The sequence below is a fragment of the Trichechus manatus genome, unplaced genomic scaffold (assembly GCF_000243295.1).
Source record: "Trichechus manatus latirostris isolate Lorelei unplaced genomic scaffold, TriManLat1.0 scaffold00112, whole genome shotgun sequence".
Lineage (NCBI taxonomy): Eukaryota > Metazoa > Chordata > Mammalia > Sirenia > Trichechidae > Trichechus > Trichechus manatus.
In genome coordinates this window covers 6,372,655-6,391,298 of record NW_004444048.1, presented here as the reverse complement: position 1 = coordinate 6,391,298, position 18,644 = coordinate 6,372,655, and the positions used below count along the sequence as shown (strand labels likewise).

The 18,644-nt window shown below is 36.9% G+C and overlaps 1 protein-coding gene across 10 annotated transcripts in view; it reads right to left on the bottom strand.

Annotated features, from left to right (window-relative positions):
• The window catches only part of CCDC91 (coiled-coil domain containing 91), a 432,308-nt gene that overhangs the window by 320,043 nt on the left and 93,621 nt on the right, over window positions 1–18,644 (bottom strand). For 7 of the 10 annotated variants that reach the window (XM_023738058.1, XM_023738055.1, XM_023738059.1 and 4 more), the window contains 2 exons: window positions 10,540–10,583; window positions 7,897–7,975 (listed from right to left, as the gene is read on the bottom strand). In XM_023738058.1, the coding sequence (XP_023593826.1) occupies window positions 7,897–7,975; window positions 10,540–10,569 (109 nt within the window). In that variant the 5' untranslated portion in view covers window positions 10,570–10,583. Of the gene's footprint in view, window positions 1–7,896; window positions 8,488–10,539; window positions 11,523–18,644 lie in introns of those variants that run through there. The other 3 variants (XM_004383608.2, XM_004383609.3, XM_023738061.1) reach the window with 3 other exon arrangements.

Below are 18,644 nucleotides of genomic sequence, written 5' to 3'. Positions count from 1 at the left end.
AGTACTACTCAAACTATTTCAGAACATAGAAAAGGAAGCGACACTTCCGGATTCATACTATGAAGCCAGCATAACCCTGATACCAAAACCAGTCAAAGATATCACAACGAAAGAAAATTACAGACCAATATCTCTCATGAATATAGATACAAAAATTCTCAACAGAATTCAACATTATATCAAAAATATAATACACCACAACCAAGTAGGATTCATACCAGGTACGCAAGGATGGTTCAACATTAGAAAATCAATCAACGTTATCCATCATATAAGTAAAAGGAAAGAAAAGAATCACAGGATCATCTCCACTGACACAGAAAAGTCATTCGACAAAGGCCAACACCTATTCCTGATAAAAGCTCTCAATAAAATAGGAATAAAAGGGAAATATCTCAACATAATAAAGGGCATCAATGGAAAACCAACGACCAACATTATTCTTAATGGAGAGAGACTGAAAACATTCCCCTTGAGAACAGGAACAAGACAAAGACAGCCTTTATAACCACTCCTATTTAACATTGTGCTGAAAGTCCTAGATAGAGCGATAAGGCAAGAAAAAGAAATAAAAGGCATCCAAACTGGTAATGAAAAGTTAAACTCTCCTGTTTGTGGATGACATGATACTATATATAGAAACCCTAAAGACTCCACAAGAAAACTACTGGAACTAATAGAAAGATTCAGCAGAGTAGCAGCATACAAGATAAACACACAAAAATCAGTTGGATTCCTATACAACAATAAAGAGAATGATGAAAAGGAAATCAGGAAAACAATACCATTTATAATAGTCCCTAAAAAAAATAAAATACTTAGGTATAAATCTAACCAGGAATGTAAAAGACCTATACAAAAAAAACTACAAAACACTACTGCAAGAAACTCAAGGGCATCTACAAAATGGGAAAAACATACCATGCTCATGGATAGGTAGACTCAACACTGTGAAAATGACAAGTCTACCCAAAGCAATTTACAAATACAATGCAATCCCGATCCAAGTACCAATGACGTTCGTTTAAGAAATGAAAAAACTAATCATTAACTTTATATGTAAAGGGAGGAAGCCCTGGACAAGTAAAGCACTACTGAAGAAGGATAAAGTAGGAGGACTTGCACTATCTGACCTCAGAACCTACTGTACAGCTACAGCAGTCAACTCAGGCAGGTACTGGTACAACTACAGATACACTGACTACTGGAACAGAAATGAGAATGCAGATGTAAATCCATCCACCTACAGTCAGTCACCTGATCTTTGACAAGGGCCCAAGTCCATCAAATGGGGAAAAAACAGTCTTTTTAACAAATGGTGCTGGTGAAACTGGATGTCCATCTGCAAAAAAATGAAACAGGACCCATACCTCACACCATATACAAAAACTAATTCAAAATGGATCAACAAACTGATCATAAAGCCAAAAACTATAAAGTTCATAGAAGAAAAAATAGGATCAACGCTAGAGGCCCTGATACATGGCATTAACAGGATAAAAACCATAACCATCAACACAAAAACTCCAGAAGATAAGCTCGATAACTGTGATCTTCTGAAAATTAAACACTTATGCTCATCAACAGACTTCACCAAAAGAGAAAAAAGAGAACCTATAGACTGGCAAACAATTTTAGCCATTACAAATCAGACAGGGGTCTAATCTCTAAGATCTATAGGAAAATCCAACATCTCTATAACAAAAAGACAAATAATCCAATTAAAAAATGGCAAAGGAAATGAACAGACACTTCACCAAAGAAGACATTCAAGTGGCCAACAGACACATAAGAAAATGCTCGCGATCACTAGCAATTAAAGAAATGCAAATTAAAACCACAATGAGATACCATCTCACTGCAGCGTTACTAGCATGAATCAAAAAAATTGGAAATAACAAATGCTGGAGAGGCTGCAGGGAGATCGGAACTCTTATGTACTGCTGGTGGGAATGCAAGATGGTACAACCATTTTGGAAAATGATATGGTGCTTTCTTCGAAAGCTAGAAATAGAAATACCATATGATCCAGCAATCCCACTCCTAGGAATATGTCCTAGAGAAATAAGAGTCATCACACAAACAGGCATATGCACCCATGTTCGTTGCAGCATTGTTCACAATAGCAAAAAGATGGAAACAACCTAGATGTCCATCAACAGATGAATGGATAAACAAACAATGGTACATACACACAATGGAGTATTATGCAATGATAAAGAACAATGATGAATCTGTGAAGCATCCCATATCATGGACGGAACTGGAGAACATTATGCTGAGTGAAATAAGTCAATCACAAAAGGACAAATATTGTATGAGACTCCTACTGTAAAAAGTCATGAAAAAGGTTACACACAAAAAAAAACAACCTTTGTTGGTTATGAGGGATGGCAGGGGTGGTGTGAGAATACTAAATAGACAGTCGATAAGTGGTAACTTTGGAGAAGGGTAAGAGATATGGGGGAAGCAAGCACAACTTGTACAAAGAAAGGCTATGGCAGCTCCATAGACAGATCCAAACTCCCTGAGGGACTGAATTGCTGGGCGGAGGGCTGTGGGGACCATGGTCTCAGGGAACATCTAGCTCAATTGGCATAACACGGTTTATAAAGAAAATGTTCTACATTCTACCTTGGTGAGTAGCGTCTGGGGTCTTAAAAGCCTATGAGCGGCCATCTAAGATACTCCACTGGTCTCACCCCTTCAGGAGCAAAGGAGAATGAAGAAAACATGATACAAGGAAAAGATCAGTCCAAAGGACTAATGAACCACAGCTACCATGGCCTCCACCAGGCTCAGTCCAGTACAACTAGGTGGTGCCCAGCTACCACCACTGACTTCTCTGACAGGGACCACAACAGAGGGTCCTGGACAGAGCTATAGAAAAATGCAGAACAAAATTCTAACTCACAAAAAAAAAACCAGACTTACTAGCCTGACAGAGACTACCCTGAGAGCATGGCCCCCGGACACTCTTTTAGCTCAGTAATGAAGTCACTCCCGAGGTTCACCATTCAGCCAAAGATTAGACAGCCCCATAAAACAAAATGAGACTAATGGGGCACAACAGTCCAGGGACAAGGACTAGAAGGCAGTAGGGGACAGGAAAGCTGGTAATACGGAACCCCAGGTTGAGAAGGGACAGTGTTGACATGTCATAGGGTTGTTAACCATTGTCATAAAACAATATGTATACTAAAAATAAAATAAAATAAAAAAATAAAAAAGAATGTGCAGAAATAGGAACCCTTACCCATTGCCAGCAAGAATGCAAAATGGTACAGCCGATGTAGAAAACAGTGCAGCAGTTCCTCAAAAAACTAAAATCAGAACTATCATATGACCCAGTAATTCCATTCCTAGGTATATACCCAAAATACTTTAAAGCAGAGACTCAAAAAGAGATTCACACGCCAATGTTCACTGTAGCACTATGCACAATACCCAAAAGGTGGAAAAAACCTAAATGCCCATCAACAGATGAATGGATAAATAAAATGTGCTACATACATACAGTGGAATGCTACTCAGCCAGTAGGAGAAATGAACTCTTGATACATTCTACAGTATGGATGGAGCTTGAAGACATTATGTTGAGCAAAGTAAGCCAGTCACAAAATGACAAATATGGTTATGACCTCACTTATATAAAAAGACAAGAAAAGGCAAATATACAAAGACCAAAGTTTATTAGTGGTTACTAAGGGGAGGAAGGAGAGGGAAAAGGGGGGTTAACGGTGATGGAAAAATCGCATTGATTAAGGGTTGGGTTGCATAGCCAATTATTGTAATTGCTGTCAAGTACACCTGCAAAAAATTCAATTGGCATAAGATGTGTTATAGATATATTTACAACAATGACCATAAAAAAAGAGTAGCTGCTGAGGCTGATTATGTACAACCAAACACCTCATGTAATTTAGCTCCTTTGAATAAAGGTTTGAGGTCATGGTTTCACAGGACATCCCAGTTAAGTGACTTAAAAATGTATTTAATGCTTCTGTTCTACCTCCTAGTCCATTGTGTAGTGCCTGGGGTCTTAAAAGCTTGCAAGCATCCATCTAAGGTACAATAATCTCTTTTCACCTGGAACAACCAAGGAAGAAGGAGAGTCAGGAATAGGAGGAGGATATGGATTATGTGGCTAACTGCCTCCATGAACAACTGCCTCGTCTGCCATAAGACCAGAAGAACTGGATGGTGCCTGGCTACCAATACCAAACATTTTGATCAGTGACTCCATTGAAGATTCCAGATCAAAGGGGGGAAAATGCAGAACATAATTTCAAATTCTCATAGACTCTAGACTTTCTGGAGCTATGGAGAGTGGATGAACCCTTAAAACTACTGCCCTGAGATAGTCTTTAAACCTTAAACCAAAAATATCCACTGAAATAATCTTAAAACCAAACAATAGTTTTAGCTTAACTAGGAAAACAGGTCTGCCTTAAGCATTATGCTCTTTTAAGAACTATCTGTACAGGATCAAATTGACAATAGCAACTCAAAAGATCAGATAAGAACTTTAGGAGGTAGTGAGTTTATGTTAATGAAGGAGAACAACTCAGAAAAGGAGAGCAAGAATGATTGTACAACTCGAAGAATGTAATCAATGTCACTAAATTGTACTTGTAAAAACTGCTGAGTTGGTGTAGGTTTTGCTGTGTATATTCTCCACAACAACAAAATAAATACAATTTAGAAAAAAAAACGACATATTGCATTGGGCAAATCTACTGCATAAGAACTCTTTAAAGTGTTAAAAAGCAAAGATGTCACTTTGAGGACTAAGGTCAACTGATGCAAGCAATGGTATTTTCAATCGCCTCATATGCATGCTAAAGCTGGACAATGAATAAGGAAGACTGAACAAGAATTAATGCTTCTGAATTACAGTGTTGGCAAAGAATACTGAATATACCATGGACTGTCAGAAGAACAAACAAATCTGTCTTGGAACAATCTGTACAGCTAGAATCCTCCTTAGAAGCAAGGATAGCGAAACTTTGTTTCACGTACTTTGGACAAGTTTTCAGAAGACCAGTCCCTGGAGAAGGACATCAAGCTTGGTAGAGGGTCAGCGAAAAAGAGGAAGACCCTCAATAAGATGGACTGACACAGTGACTACAACAATGGGCTCAAGCATATCAATGACTGTGAGGATGGTGCAGGACAGGCAGTGTTTTGTTCTGTTGTACATTGGGTCGCTATGAGTCAGAACCAACTCCGAGGCACCCAACAACACAACAACACTTCCTATTCATATTTATTACAGCTACCTTAATCTATTCATTCACTGAGCTACTCAGACATTCATTCTTTTCTTTAAGTATTCATTCCGCAAATATTTATTGACGGCCAACTATAATTTAGGCGCTATGCTAACCATCTGAGACATAACGATAGGACAGACAGACATAGTGCCTAACCCACAAAACACAGTCTAACATGAAAGTGAGTAATAAGTACATGTAGACATGGGGGAGGCCTCAACGAAGGTCTCCCAGAAAGGAAACATTAAAGCAAAAAGTAACACACACACACAAAAAAAATAGGGGTCACTATGGTAAGGGAGTGATAGAGAGTGGAAGTGGGAAGCAGGGGAAACAATCACAGGCAAAGGAAACAACATATATAAAGTCCTGGAAACAAGAATGAACATCCTAACTGTGCCATCCCTTTTCCATCACTTGAAAATGTGTTCCATTTATTTTTCTCTCTTCAAAAGCTTTCCTCTTACTGGGCAGAGGGCTGTGGGGACCATGGTCTCGGGGAACATCTAGCTCAATTGGCATAACACAGTTTATAAAGACAATGTTCTACAGTCTACCTTGGTGAGTAGCGTCTGGTCTTAAAAGCCTGTGAGCAGCCATCTAGAATACTCCACTGGTCTCATCCCTTCGGAAGCAAGGGAGAATGAAGAGAACAGGAAACAAGGAAAAGATTAGTCCAAGGGACCAATGGACCACAGCTACCAAGGCCTCCACCAGACTGAGTCCAGTACAGCTAGATGGTGCCCGGCTACTACTAGTGACTTCTCTGACAGGGATCACAACAGAGGGTTCTGGACAGAGCTGCAGAAGGATGTAGAACAAAATTCTAACACACACAAAAAAAGACCAGATTTACTGGTCTAAAGGAGACTGGAGAAACCACGAGAGTATGGCCCTCAGACACCCTTTGAGCTCAGTGGTGAAGTCACTTCCAAGGTTCACCGTTCAGCCAGGGAGCGGACAGCCCCATAAAACCAAATGGGACTAATGAGGCACAGCAGTCAAGGGACAAGGGCTAGAAGGCAGAAGGGGACAGGAAAGCTGGTAATAGGGAACCCAAGGCTGAGTAAGGACAGTGTTGATGTGTTGTGAAGTTGTTAACCATTATCATAGGGCAACATGTGTACTGTTTAATGAGAAACTATTTTGTTCCGTAAACCTTCATCTAAAGTGAGAATAGCAGCACAACTGGAAGACCATAGTCAATGTCACTGAACTGTGCATGTAGAAATTTTTGAAATGGTGTATCTTTGGCTATGTATATTTTCACCAAGAAAAAAAGGTCGAGAAGGGAGAGGGTTGACATGTCATGGGGTTGTTAACCAATGTCATAAACCAATATGCGTACTACTGTTTAAAGAGAAACTATTTGTTCTGTAAACCTTCACCTGAAGTACAATAAAAAAAACAAAGCTTTCCTCACCCTCCCATCTCCACGTATTGAAATCACATGCATCCTTCAAAGCTGAGATTAACAATATATGCCCAGCTTCAAGGACAGTATTTGACTCGTGTTGTTGCTGTTGTGTGCCACTGCATCAATTCCAACTCACAGTGACCCTACAGGACAGAGCAGATCTGCCCCAAAGGGTTTTCCTAGGCTGTAATCCTTATGGAAGCAGATGCCAGGTGTTTTCTCCCATAGAAACACTGGGTGGGTTTGAATCGCCAATCTGTTGGTTAGTAGCCTAGTGCTTAACTACTGCACCACCAGAGCTCCTTATTAACCATAAACCTGCTGCCATCGAGTCGATTCTGACTCATAGAGACCCTATAATTGGCATGAAATAAGCATTTGTCAAATGAATGGATGACAGAATGACATATATTAATGAAGTCTTTCCAAATCATAAATATCCTTCATATTACAAATTTGCATGTGCCTGCCCTACCTTTCCTTGAAGGAAAAGGACTAGACTATGTTCTGTACATCTTCATCCCCCGTACTGCCTAATGCATAATAAGTACTCAAATATTTATAAGATGAATAACTCTAATAATCTAGGATTATGGAGAACTGTTAAAGGAAGATATTTTCATCTTCTGCTCCTGACTTTATAGCGATTTGGTGAAACAAAAACTCAAAAATCTCAAAATACTCTTTAGACATAAATTCTATTAAACATTAGATTTTCTTAGAACTATCTCTTAATAATGGAATTTTTGTTACAGTTAATTTCTTGGATGGCTTAATTTTCATTTTCAACGCTTCTGGAAAGCTCTCAAAAATCTTCTAAATTTAAATACTATTCGAGATAACACATTATTTTTAGAATATATGAAGAAGGGAGACATTAACTAATGAACTGGACAACCTAGAAAAAGTTATTTGGCACCTCACCTTCCTAAAACCAAGACAAATTAGAAAATGTATACTGTACTTTAATATCATTTAATGTTCATGATACCATTTTTAGAATCAGATTTCAAGCCATCATTGTATAATTTGTTATGCAATTCATAATCTGTTATGGAAAAACTTACATTAGTGAGCGTATCTGGGTCATTCCATTTTTCAAATCAGAGAAGACCAAGTGTAAAAGTGAGAAATAGGCTTTCGAAGAAAAGGCAAAAATGTTAACAGAAAAAAAAAAAAATTCTAATTACTGAATGCCCTTACCTGTAGGAAAGGCAGCCCAAGGAATAGCAGGAGATATAGTTTGGGTTTCACCATTTCCACTATCAAAAGTCTCTGCAGCCTAGAAAATAAACGTAAGATTATTTTAAAATCTGAAAAGCAGAAATTTCATTTAAGTGATCAAGCCTGCCAGTTCTATACATATCTTCTGTAAAACCATATTTTCAAATTCCCTCGGAACACCCAATTGCTTTTCAGTCTTCATTGATACCACTTCCGCCGCTACTCATCACCTCCAGCATCCATGCCCTATTGTCTTAAGTAAAATATTTTCTTCCTTACATATACACATCTCCTGCCAATGAAATTTCTATTTTATATATCCTTAATCACATTTTCACCATGACTTGGAATCAACTCGATAGTAGCTAACAACAATAATAATCACATTTTCACTTATGGATTTTATATCTAAGTATTCTAACCTAATTCATCACAATATTTACATGTCTCTGTAATATGTAATAATATGTAATATGTAATAATAAACCTGTTGCCGTCAAGTAGATTCTGACTCATAGTGAACCTACAGGACAGAGTAGAACTGCCCATAGAGTTTCCAAGGAGTACCTGGTGGATTCGAACCGCTGACCTTTTGGTTAGCAGCCATAGTACTTAACCACTACGCCACCAGAGTTTCCATACATATATATACACATACACATAATTTTTCCTTAAAAATCCAGAGAGAAATCCTTTTAAGAAATTAGCACAACACCTAACTATAGATCAATCTGAAGAAACAGGATTCATACATCTTCTTGAATAATCTAATAGCTGGACTTACCAGCATTCAACATTTATAGAGAATTCCTAAAGATAATATTTTCAATAGGCCCTCCTATTCAATAATTTAAAAACAATGGTACAATTACCAAACCCTGAGTTCATTGGTAAGAGTACAGAGTGTTCTGTCTCTTAGGTGTCCATGTCACAGCAAAATTATTATTGAAAATAAAAGGGCAAGAATTTCAATTTGGATCCTATATTCAGTTATCAACCAAAAAGTTAAATGGGGCAGTCTGCCACTGATGTAGAAGAATACAGTACCCACTCTCTACAAACTATGAAAAATGAACATGTTTTATGTAAGCAATGACAGAGATCTTCCATACTTCTACAACAGGATGTGGAAAGAAAGACACATAATAACCACAATTAAACTGTAATGGTTGGTTAACATTGTACCATATGTAATATTGAAAGGAATAGATTTATTGAATATAACATTGAAGCGAAAGTGTTATTCTAAGGAGCATTATCCACTCTTTTTTTTTTTTTTCCTTCGTATAATACATCAAGCATGGTTTAAATAAAGCCTGGTGGCATAGTGCTTAAGAGCTTGGCTGCTAACCAAAAGGTCAGCAGTTCAAATCCACCATCCACTCCCTGGAAACCCTATGGGGTAGTTCTACTCCATCCTATAGGGTCACTATGAGTTGGAATCAACTCGACGGCATCAGGTTTTATACTAGTTGTAACCTTCAAATAACTGACAACTTCCAAACAATAAACTAAAGTCAGATACAGGAAACCTCTATTTTCCTCAAAATGAAAGGAATTTTTTTTAACTTTAAATTTCATATTTCAGTTACATAAATAAGCCTCAGTCATCCAACAAAACACAAAGTATTGAAAAGGAAGTCAAAAATACACAAATGTGTTAAACAAAAAACAGTTTGAGATGAAACACAGAAAACAGGTCTGTCAATACTCTAAATACCTTCATACTGACAAAATATTAGCAGAAAAGAAAATGATTCTAAGCTAAAGAACTAACACCTCTTTTATGATATTCAAAAACACTGAAAATATACTTAATATCCTATTTCTCCCATTAATGTCATTAATTACACTCCTTAATTTTTTACAATCTCTTTGTTACCAAATTCCAAACTAGGTAAAAATCTTACTAAAATTAAAAAAAAAAAAAATCCACAGAGCTCACTTAATGGAGGTTCCAGGACTTGAGCTCGGGCATCCTGACTCCTAATCCAGAGATTTTCCTGCAAGACTATACTGGCTCCATAAAAATAACTGGGTTATAAAATATTTCAATAAAATGAACACACACTGAAAAGGAAAAGACACTGCTTCTTCAGCTAACAATTTCTACTTACAAAGCATCCAACTCAAACCTTAGAGAATAGTCTGTAACACAAACATACTAATTAGATCTATAAACCATTAAAAGGTTGTGTACTTACCATACTATATCAACTCAGTAGAGGTATAAACATGAAAACATGTGACTGGAGTGTCAATACTCATCCCTCATCTCTCAAGTATATCCTAATAGGCATGTACCCCAGCAAAATCATCTGCTGACAATTTTTTAAAACCTCTTTTTTTAATGCTTCTACTGGTAGAACTTAATTATCTCACTTTAAACCACTCCAACTGGGGAGATCAACTTCAATAACAATAAATTAGTTTTAACTTTCAGAGAGGAGACTTTTTTAAATTTTCTTTGATTTCATTTTTTATTTCCAGAGTTACATTCAAAATGATCTAGAAGAAATTATGAATCCCAATAATAATACATTTTCAAAATAGTTACCTCTACTATAACCCTACAGAGTTAAACAATTATTTAAGTAAAATATGTTAAGGAATAGTGCATACCTCAAAACCACCAAAATCATCATCATCCATTCTTCAAGTGGAGCCTAAAAACAAAATCAAAGACATTGAAACAACACCGCACACATATTTATGTCAAAATCTTGTACTTAAATATATGTGCACTTTAATTTGTAAATTAAAATATTTCTTTTGAATTAAAAATACTTTTTTTCCTTTTGTAACTGCTATCTGTGTATGCATTATTAATGTAAAAAGAATGAGTAACTGATTTTTACTTTCCGGCAAAATTAGCACTTTCTGTAACTTTTTCAGCAACCATGTATTTTGCCATTTTATGTTGAGAAGCCAGGGGTGGAAAAATATTCTTTTACATTTTAATTTGCTTTTCCCAAATTGGCTCTGGGGCTCAATTCAATAATGCTCCCTGCTTTTTGCATCTATTCCTCAGTTGTCTGGCAACATCAGCATAAACTCTAGCTAAGAACAGGACTGTGGTGAATTTTTGGAAATCTGTCCCCCACCACAAAGGTTCTTCCCTGGGTTTCATGGCAGAGGCTTATTTAGATTTTCAAAATTGATCAGCATTTCTGAGCTGTGGCCACAACTTTTGGAGCATTTTGATATGTGTATTTTTAGCTGAAACTGCTTTGCACTTTCAGAAAAATGTGGAGCAAGTTACTAGGCTGATCAAGATAAATCAAGTCATGTATTCATGTGAGACTAAAATCAAAACCAAATCCATTGCCATCGAGTTGATTCCAACTCATAATAACCCTATGGGACAGAGCAGAACTTCCCCATAGGGTTTTCAAGGCTGTAATCTTTACGGAAGCAGACTGCCACATCTTTCTCCCTCCATGGGAGACTAAGGAAGAGAAAAACACAAATGAATACCCAGAATTCCTCTCTTCCTTACCCTTAAAATATTAGAAAGAAGAGTAGTAGGATAGTATAAGATAGTATATGCTTTAATTTGTCCTAAATGTATGTCATAAATAAGCAAGGAGAAAACCATTAGTACCAGGGCTTAAAAAAAAAAAAATAGAATAAGCTTTTATCTAACAAACCATGAAAGAACTAAAAAACTCTTAAAAAGTCAACAAGTAACAGATAATACACTAATATGAAAAATGAATTCTTATACAGATTTTTTCTCAATCTATGATTTGGAACCTACAATTGAAAACCAGTAGCTGCAAACAATAGTCTGGTAACTAATAACTGGTTTCCCTTTCTATCTTTTTAAGAGCTTATCCAAACATTAATTATAGTTTGACTCAGTAATACAAGATGGACTTGATTAGAGGAAAGCAATCTTATCTTCTAAAAAAAATGGCTAATCAAATTAAACCATACGTTAAGCAATAATTCTAAAGAAATTTTCAAGGTCTTTTGCTTTAAGGGATGCATCAGTAGTCACTTGTAGTCATGCTTTGCCTTACTTAACACTAATGCTCGGGGGAAAAAAACTCACTGCTTATCTCAAGGATTGTTTTCTGTTAACAGGCCAAAAAAAAGTCTTTTCTCAGAAATTTAGGAGGTAGTTAACACTAAAAACAATACATGTAAATAAAAACATAAAAGGGAAGGGCTTTAAATTAATCATAATATTATCATCATTCCCACAACTTAACAAAATGATGAAAATTAAACAATGAAAATGTATTTCTCTAAAAACTAAAGTTTAGCAAGTCATCCACATACAGCACTTAAAAATATAAAAAAGAGTTTCAGAAACTTTCTTATACTGGTTAGCTTGAAATGGAATTCACATTAATTTTGTGTTGCAAACAGATAGAAATCTGTATGTGATTACATTTTTCAAGAAGAAATTATGAAAAAAAAGGCTTCCTTACATTAGTCAACAATATGAGACCAAATGGTCAACATTTACCCTAAAACAAAGATGAGAAGCTAAGGAGAGGCACGGAAGTGAGATTAACGGAAGCAGAACAAAAAGAATGGAAATAATGACAATCTTGACACTTTCTGAAACACGTAACTAATGTCATAGAATAAGTTGTATAAAAATTGTTAAATGAAAACCTAACTTGCTATGTAAACGTTCACCTAAAACACAATTTTTTTAAAAAAAAGAACTTCTGGGCAACATAGCGCTATGGACAAGCACCACGTTGTCCCTCCACACGAAAAAACGAAGTCAAACAGAGACAAACATCCATCCTGGAATCCTAAGCATCAAATGAAGAGAGAACTCAGCCAAGCAACAAATGGAATAAGAAACTGACAGAGAACAGATAGTGAGGAGAGATTTGTGCAGAGTTCGCCCATCAGCTAATGCAACATGGATTCACCATCTTGGACTCCTGTCAGAAACTGGCAAAAAGGAAGTACGGGAAAGCAGCTTCACGCATCTCCCACCAGGAGACACAACAACCGGTAATCAGTGATACACGCTTTTCTATCCCCAACACTTCTTCACCCTCACTTTGCCTACTTTGCTTCCTACAGCCAAAGTGTCTTAGCCGAGTAGCACCGGCTTCAGCCCTGTGCCACTTGGATTCCATCTGCCCACACTGGCCAGCTCCCTGAGTCATTTTTGTTTGTTGCTGGTGTTGCTTCTTTCCACTTCTTTTCATTTCTTCCATATCTCTCACCACCTCCACTCCCTTTCTCTCAATACCGGACTCCATGTGTCATCTTTGCTTCCTCTTGAAAGGCTGTGAAATGCCGATAGACTCTGGAACTGCTTACTGGCCTGCGTCACCAAGCTGGTGGGATCCCTGGGGCTTTTGTTCGTTTTGATTTGTTTGGTTTTGTTTTGTTTATTTGCTTTCTCCTTCTTTTCACAGCTTGGGAGCCCCTTCTAGCCGGGCTGCACTGTGCAGATTGGGAGGTACGTCTGAAGTCTGCGCAACCACACAGTGGGATCCCTACAGGCATTTCTTTCATCTTTTTTGTTTTCTTTTTTCCTTTTTGTCTTTCTTCATTTCTCAGTTTCTTGTCTCTCTATATTTACCTTATATTCCTGTCTCCTGAATACTTGGCACTGTGTGAAACCTCTAAACCTTCTAGCCAGGCTGTACTTCGCGGACAAGGAGCCACTTCCCAGTCTTCACAGCTGCACCAGTGGGATCCCTGGTGGCTTTTCTTTTTATATTTTTTTAAATTTATTTTTCCCTTACTGATTTTATTTTTTTGTTTTCTTTTTATTTTTCTCCATTTCTCAGTTTCGCAACTCTCCATTCCAATGACAAGCTCCCTTAGCACTCTTTTTTCTTTTTTAAATGTTTGATTGTTTCTTTGTCTTGGCTCCTGTTTCTCTCTCCTCTCTCTCATCTTTCCAATACCCATCTTAGTTCCACACATCTAAATCTTCCCCTTCCTTCCTGCCTAGCTGCACCATGCACAGAACATCACACCCCTGAGCAGCACAGGCATGGCCTACCAGAACCTGCCTTGCACTGATTTCCGGCCCACACTGTTGGCCACAGTATGTGATGCAAACAACGTATTCCACAAACTCCCCTTCAGCTGGATCTGCCCTGCTGCACCACAGCTGAGCGTCTGACCCTGCCCATTGGACAAAGAGGTGAAAAGTATCATGCCAACACACAAGCAAACAACGAAGAACACACAGCCTGCCTGCTCAGACACAACCAATAAAACAGAAAAACAAATCAACAATCAAAAAATGAGGAAAATAACTACTGAATGTCCCAAAGACAGCAGACAGTATTGGAACATATTAAAAAACAGGACAGGATGGTTCCAGTAGACATCCAGAATAAAATACCAAATGACTTTCCAGTAGGAGAAAAGACACTGGAACTACCTGATAGGGAATTCAAATCTCTAATATGCAGAGCTATACAAGAGTTGAAGCATAAAGCAGACAAAAATGAGGACAAAACAGACAAATTCATAGACAAGACAGACAAATTCATGGAAAATACATTTTAAAAAAAAAGGAAGAATACAGGAAAATAATACAGGAACAAAATGCCAAAATAAATTCACAATTAGAAATCATACAAAAACAACAATCAGAGATCTAAAACATAAATAGCAAGATTTCAGTAACGGACAGTGTTACAGAAGGGCTGAAGAGCAGGGCTGAAACTATGGAAGACAAGATCTGAAGACAAACACTTGGATAGAACTTTGTCTGAGGAAAAATCAGAAAAAAGAATTAAAAAAATGAAGACACCATGAGAATTATGTAGGATACAATCAAAAGCAAAACTCTGCGAGTGATCAGAGTTCCAGAACGGGGAGAAAACAGAAAAAACAGAGAAGATCATTAATGAACTGCTGAAAGAAAACTTACCCAATATCATGAAAGATGAAAAGCTGACCATCCAAGAAACACAACAAACCCCATATAGAACGGACCCCAAAAGAAAATCACCAAGGCAAATCACACAATTGCTAAAACCAAAGACAAAGAATCCTGAGGGCAGCTCGAGAAAAACAAAAAGTCACATACAGAGGAGAACCAATAACACAGTTCGGATTATTTGGCAGAAACCATGCAGGCAAGAAGGCAATAGGATGACATATACAAAAGCTTGAAAGAAAAAAACTGCAGACAAAGAATAACATATCCTGCAAAACTCTCATTCAAATATGATGGTGAAATTAGGACATTTCCAGATAAACAGAAATTAAGGAAATAGGTAAAAACCAAGCCAAACTTAAAAGAATTATTAAAGGGAGTCCTTCGATCTGAGAACAAACAACATCAGAACACAGCCTTAATCTAGGACACAAGATCAAAACAGCCAGATAATAACCTAGGAAATGAACTCTCAAAGACTATCCAAAACCAAAAGAATTACAACAGGGAACCAGAGAGGTTAAGCTGTAAATGACAACAACATCAGAACAATAAAGAAAGGAATAAACAGTGTAGATATAGAAACTTCTAATGGAGAGGAAGGCAAGGCGGTATCAAGTAATAACAGACTGGTTCAAACCTAGGAAGAGAGGAGTATATTTCAAGGTAACTACAAAGAAAATCAACAAACCTACTCAACAAAATAAAAAAGAAAAACATCAAGTCTCAGTAAAAACAAAATCTGTGAAAACAAAAGAAATTAAACAAAAAATCCACAAAGAAAAGGAATTCAGCACAGCAAAAAAAAAAAACACACACTACAAAATGACAGCAATAAACTCACACTTATCAATAATTACACTGAATGTAAATGGCCTAAATGCACCCATAAAGAGACAGAGAGTGACAGAATGGATAAAAAAACCAGGATTCCTCAAAATGCTGTCTACAAGAGACACACCTCAGAAACAAAGACAAATTTATTAAAAATCAAAGGATGGAAAAAAATATATCAACCAAACAACTACCAAAACAGAGCAGAAGTGGCAATACTAATCTCAGATAAAATAGACTTTCAAACAAAACCCACCACAAAGGACAAAGAAGGATATATAACATGATTAAAGGGAAGATCCAGCATGAAGACATAACGATAATAAACATCTACGCACCCAATGAAAGGACTCTAAAATACATAAACTCTAACAGCACTGAAAACAGAAATTGACAGTTCCACAATAATAGTAGGAGACTTCAACACACCACTCTTGGTAAAGGACAGAAAATCTAGAAAGAAACTCAACAAAGATACAAAAGACCTAAAGGGCACAGTCAGCCAACTTGACCCCATAGACCTATACAGAATACTCCACCCAACAGCTGCAAAGTACACATTTTTTTTCCAATGTACATGGAACGTTCTCCAGAATAGAACACATCCTAGGCCATACAGCAACCTTCAACAACATCCAAAACACTAAGATAATACAAAGTATCTTCTCTGACCATAACACCATCAAGGTGGAAATTAACAACAGGAAGAGCAAGGAACAAATATCAATTATATGGAAACTGAATAACACCCTGCTTACAAACCACTGAGTAATAGAAGAAATCAGAGATGGAATCAAGAAATACCTAGAATCAAACAAGAATGAAAACACATCATACCAAAACCTTTGGGACACAGCAAATGCTATTCTCAGAGGACAATTTATAGGAACAGATGCACACATCAAAAAAGAACAAAGAGACAAAATCAAAACAGTAAATACACAATTCAGACAAATAGAGAACAACAAAAAAAGCCCACAGCCGCCAGAAAAAAGGAAATAATAAAGATCAGAGCAGAAATAAAGGAAACAGAGAACAGAAAAACAACAGAAAGTATCATCAAAACCAAAAGTTGGTTCTTTGAAAGAATCAACAAAATCGACAAACTATTGGCCAAACTGACAAAAGAAAAACAGGAGAGGATGCAAATAACCTAAATAGGAAATGAAATGCAGGACATTACAACAGACCCAACGGAAATAAAAAGGGTCACAGCAGACTATTATGAAAAACTATACGCCAACAAATTTGAAACCCTAGAGGAAATCGATATATTTCTACAAACACACTACCTACCCAACTAACCCAAAGTGATGTTGAATATCTGAACAGACCCATAACAAGAGAAGAGACTGAAAAGGTAATAAAAAAAAAATAAAAAAATAAAAAAACCTCCAAACAAAAATAAGCCCAGATGGCTTCACTGGAGAATTCCACCAAACATTCAGAGAAGAACTTATACCAGTACTACTCAAACTATTTCAGAACATAGAAAAGGAAGGAATACTTCCAAATTCATTCTATGAAGCCAGAATAACCCTGATACCAAAACGAGGCAAACACACCACAAAAAAAGAAAATTACAGACCAATATCTCTCATGAATTAAGATTCAAAAAGTCTCAACAAAATTCTAGCCAACAGAATTCAGCATCATATCAAAACAATAATACACCATGAGTGAGTAGGATTCATACCAGGTATGCAAGGATGGTTCAACATTAGAAAATCAATCAATGTAATCCACCACATAAATAAAAGGAAAGAAAAGAATCACATGATCATTTCAATTGACACAGAAAAGGCATCTGACAAACTCTTACACCCATTCCTGATAAAAACTCTCAATAAAATAGGTATAAAAGGGAAATTTTTCAACACAATAAGGGGCATCGATGCAAAACCAACAGCCAACATCATTCTTAATGGAGAGAGGCTGAAAACATTCCCCTTGAGAACAGGAACAAGAGAAGGATGCCCTTTATCACCACTCCTATTTAACATTGTGCTGGAAGTACTACCTAGGGCACTAAGGCAAGAAGAAGAAATAAAGGGCATCCAAATTGATGATGAAGAAGTTAAACTGTCCTTATTTGCGGATGATATGTTACTATACATAGACAACCCAAAAGACTCCATGAGAAAACTACTGGAACTAATAGAAAGATTCAGCAGAGTAGCAGGATATAAGATAAACATACAAAAATCAGTTAGATTCTGTGTTAGTCATCTAGTGCTGCTGTAACAGAAATACCACAAGTGGATAGCTTTAACAAAGGGAAGTTTATTCTCTCACTGTCCAGTAGGTTACAAGTCCAAATTCTGGGTGTCAGCTCCAAGGGAATGCTTTTTCTGTCGGCTCTGAAGCAAGGACCGTGTCTTCAATCTTCCCTTGGTCTGGGAGCTTCACTGCAAAGGAACCTCAGGTTCAAAGGATGTACTCTGCTCCTTGCACTGCTTTCTTGGTGGTATGAGGTTCCCATGTGTCTCAGCTCATTTCTCTCCTTTATATCTCAGAAGAGACTGCCTTAAGACACTATCAAATCTTGTAAACCAAATCAACATAACTGCCACTAATCCAAATTATTACATCACAGTGATAGAATATACAATATATAAGGAAATCACATCAGATTACAAAATGGTAGACAATCATACAATACTGGGAATCATGACCTAGCCAAATTGATACACATAATTTTGGGGGGACACAACAGATTCCTATACACCAATAAAGAAAACAATGAAAAGGAAATCAGGAAAACAATACCATTTACAATAGCCCCCTAAAAAATAAAATACTTAGGAATAAATGTAACCATGGATGTAAAAGACCTATACAAAGAAAACTACAAAACACCACTGCAAGAAACCAAAAGAGATCTACATAAATGGCAAAACATACATGCACATAGATAGGTAGACTCAACATTGTGAAAATGACAATTCTACCCAAAGCAATTTACAAATACAATGCAATCCCGATCCAAATACCAACAACATTCTTCAAA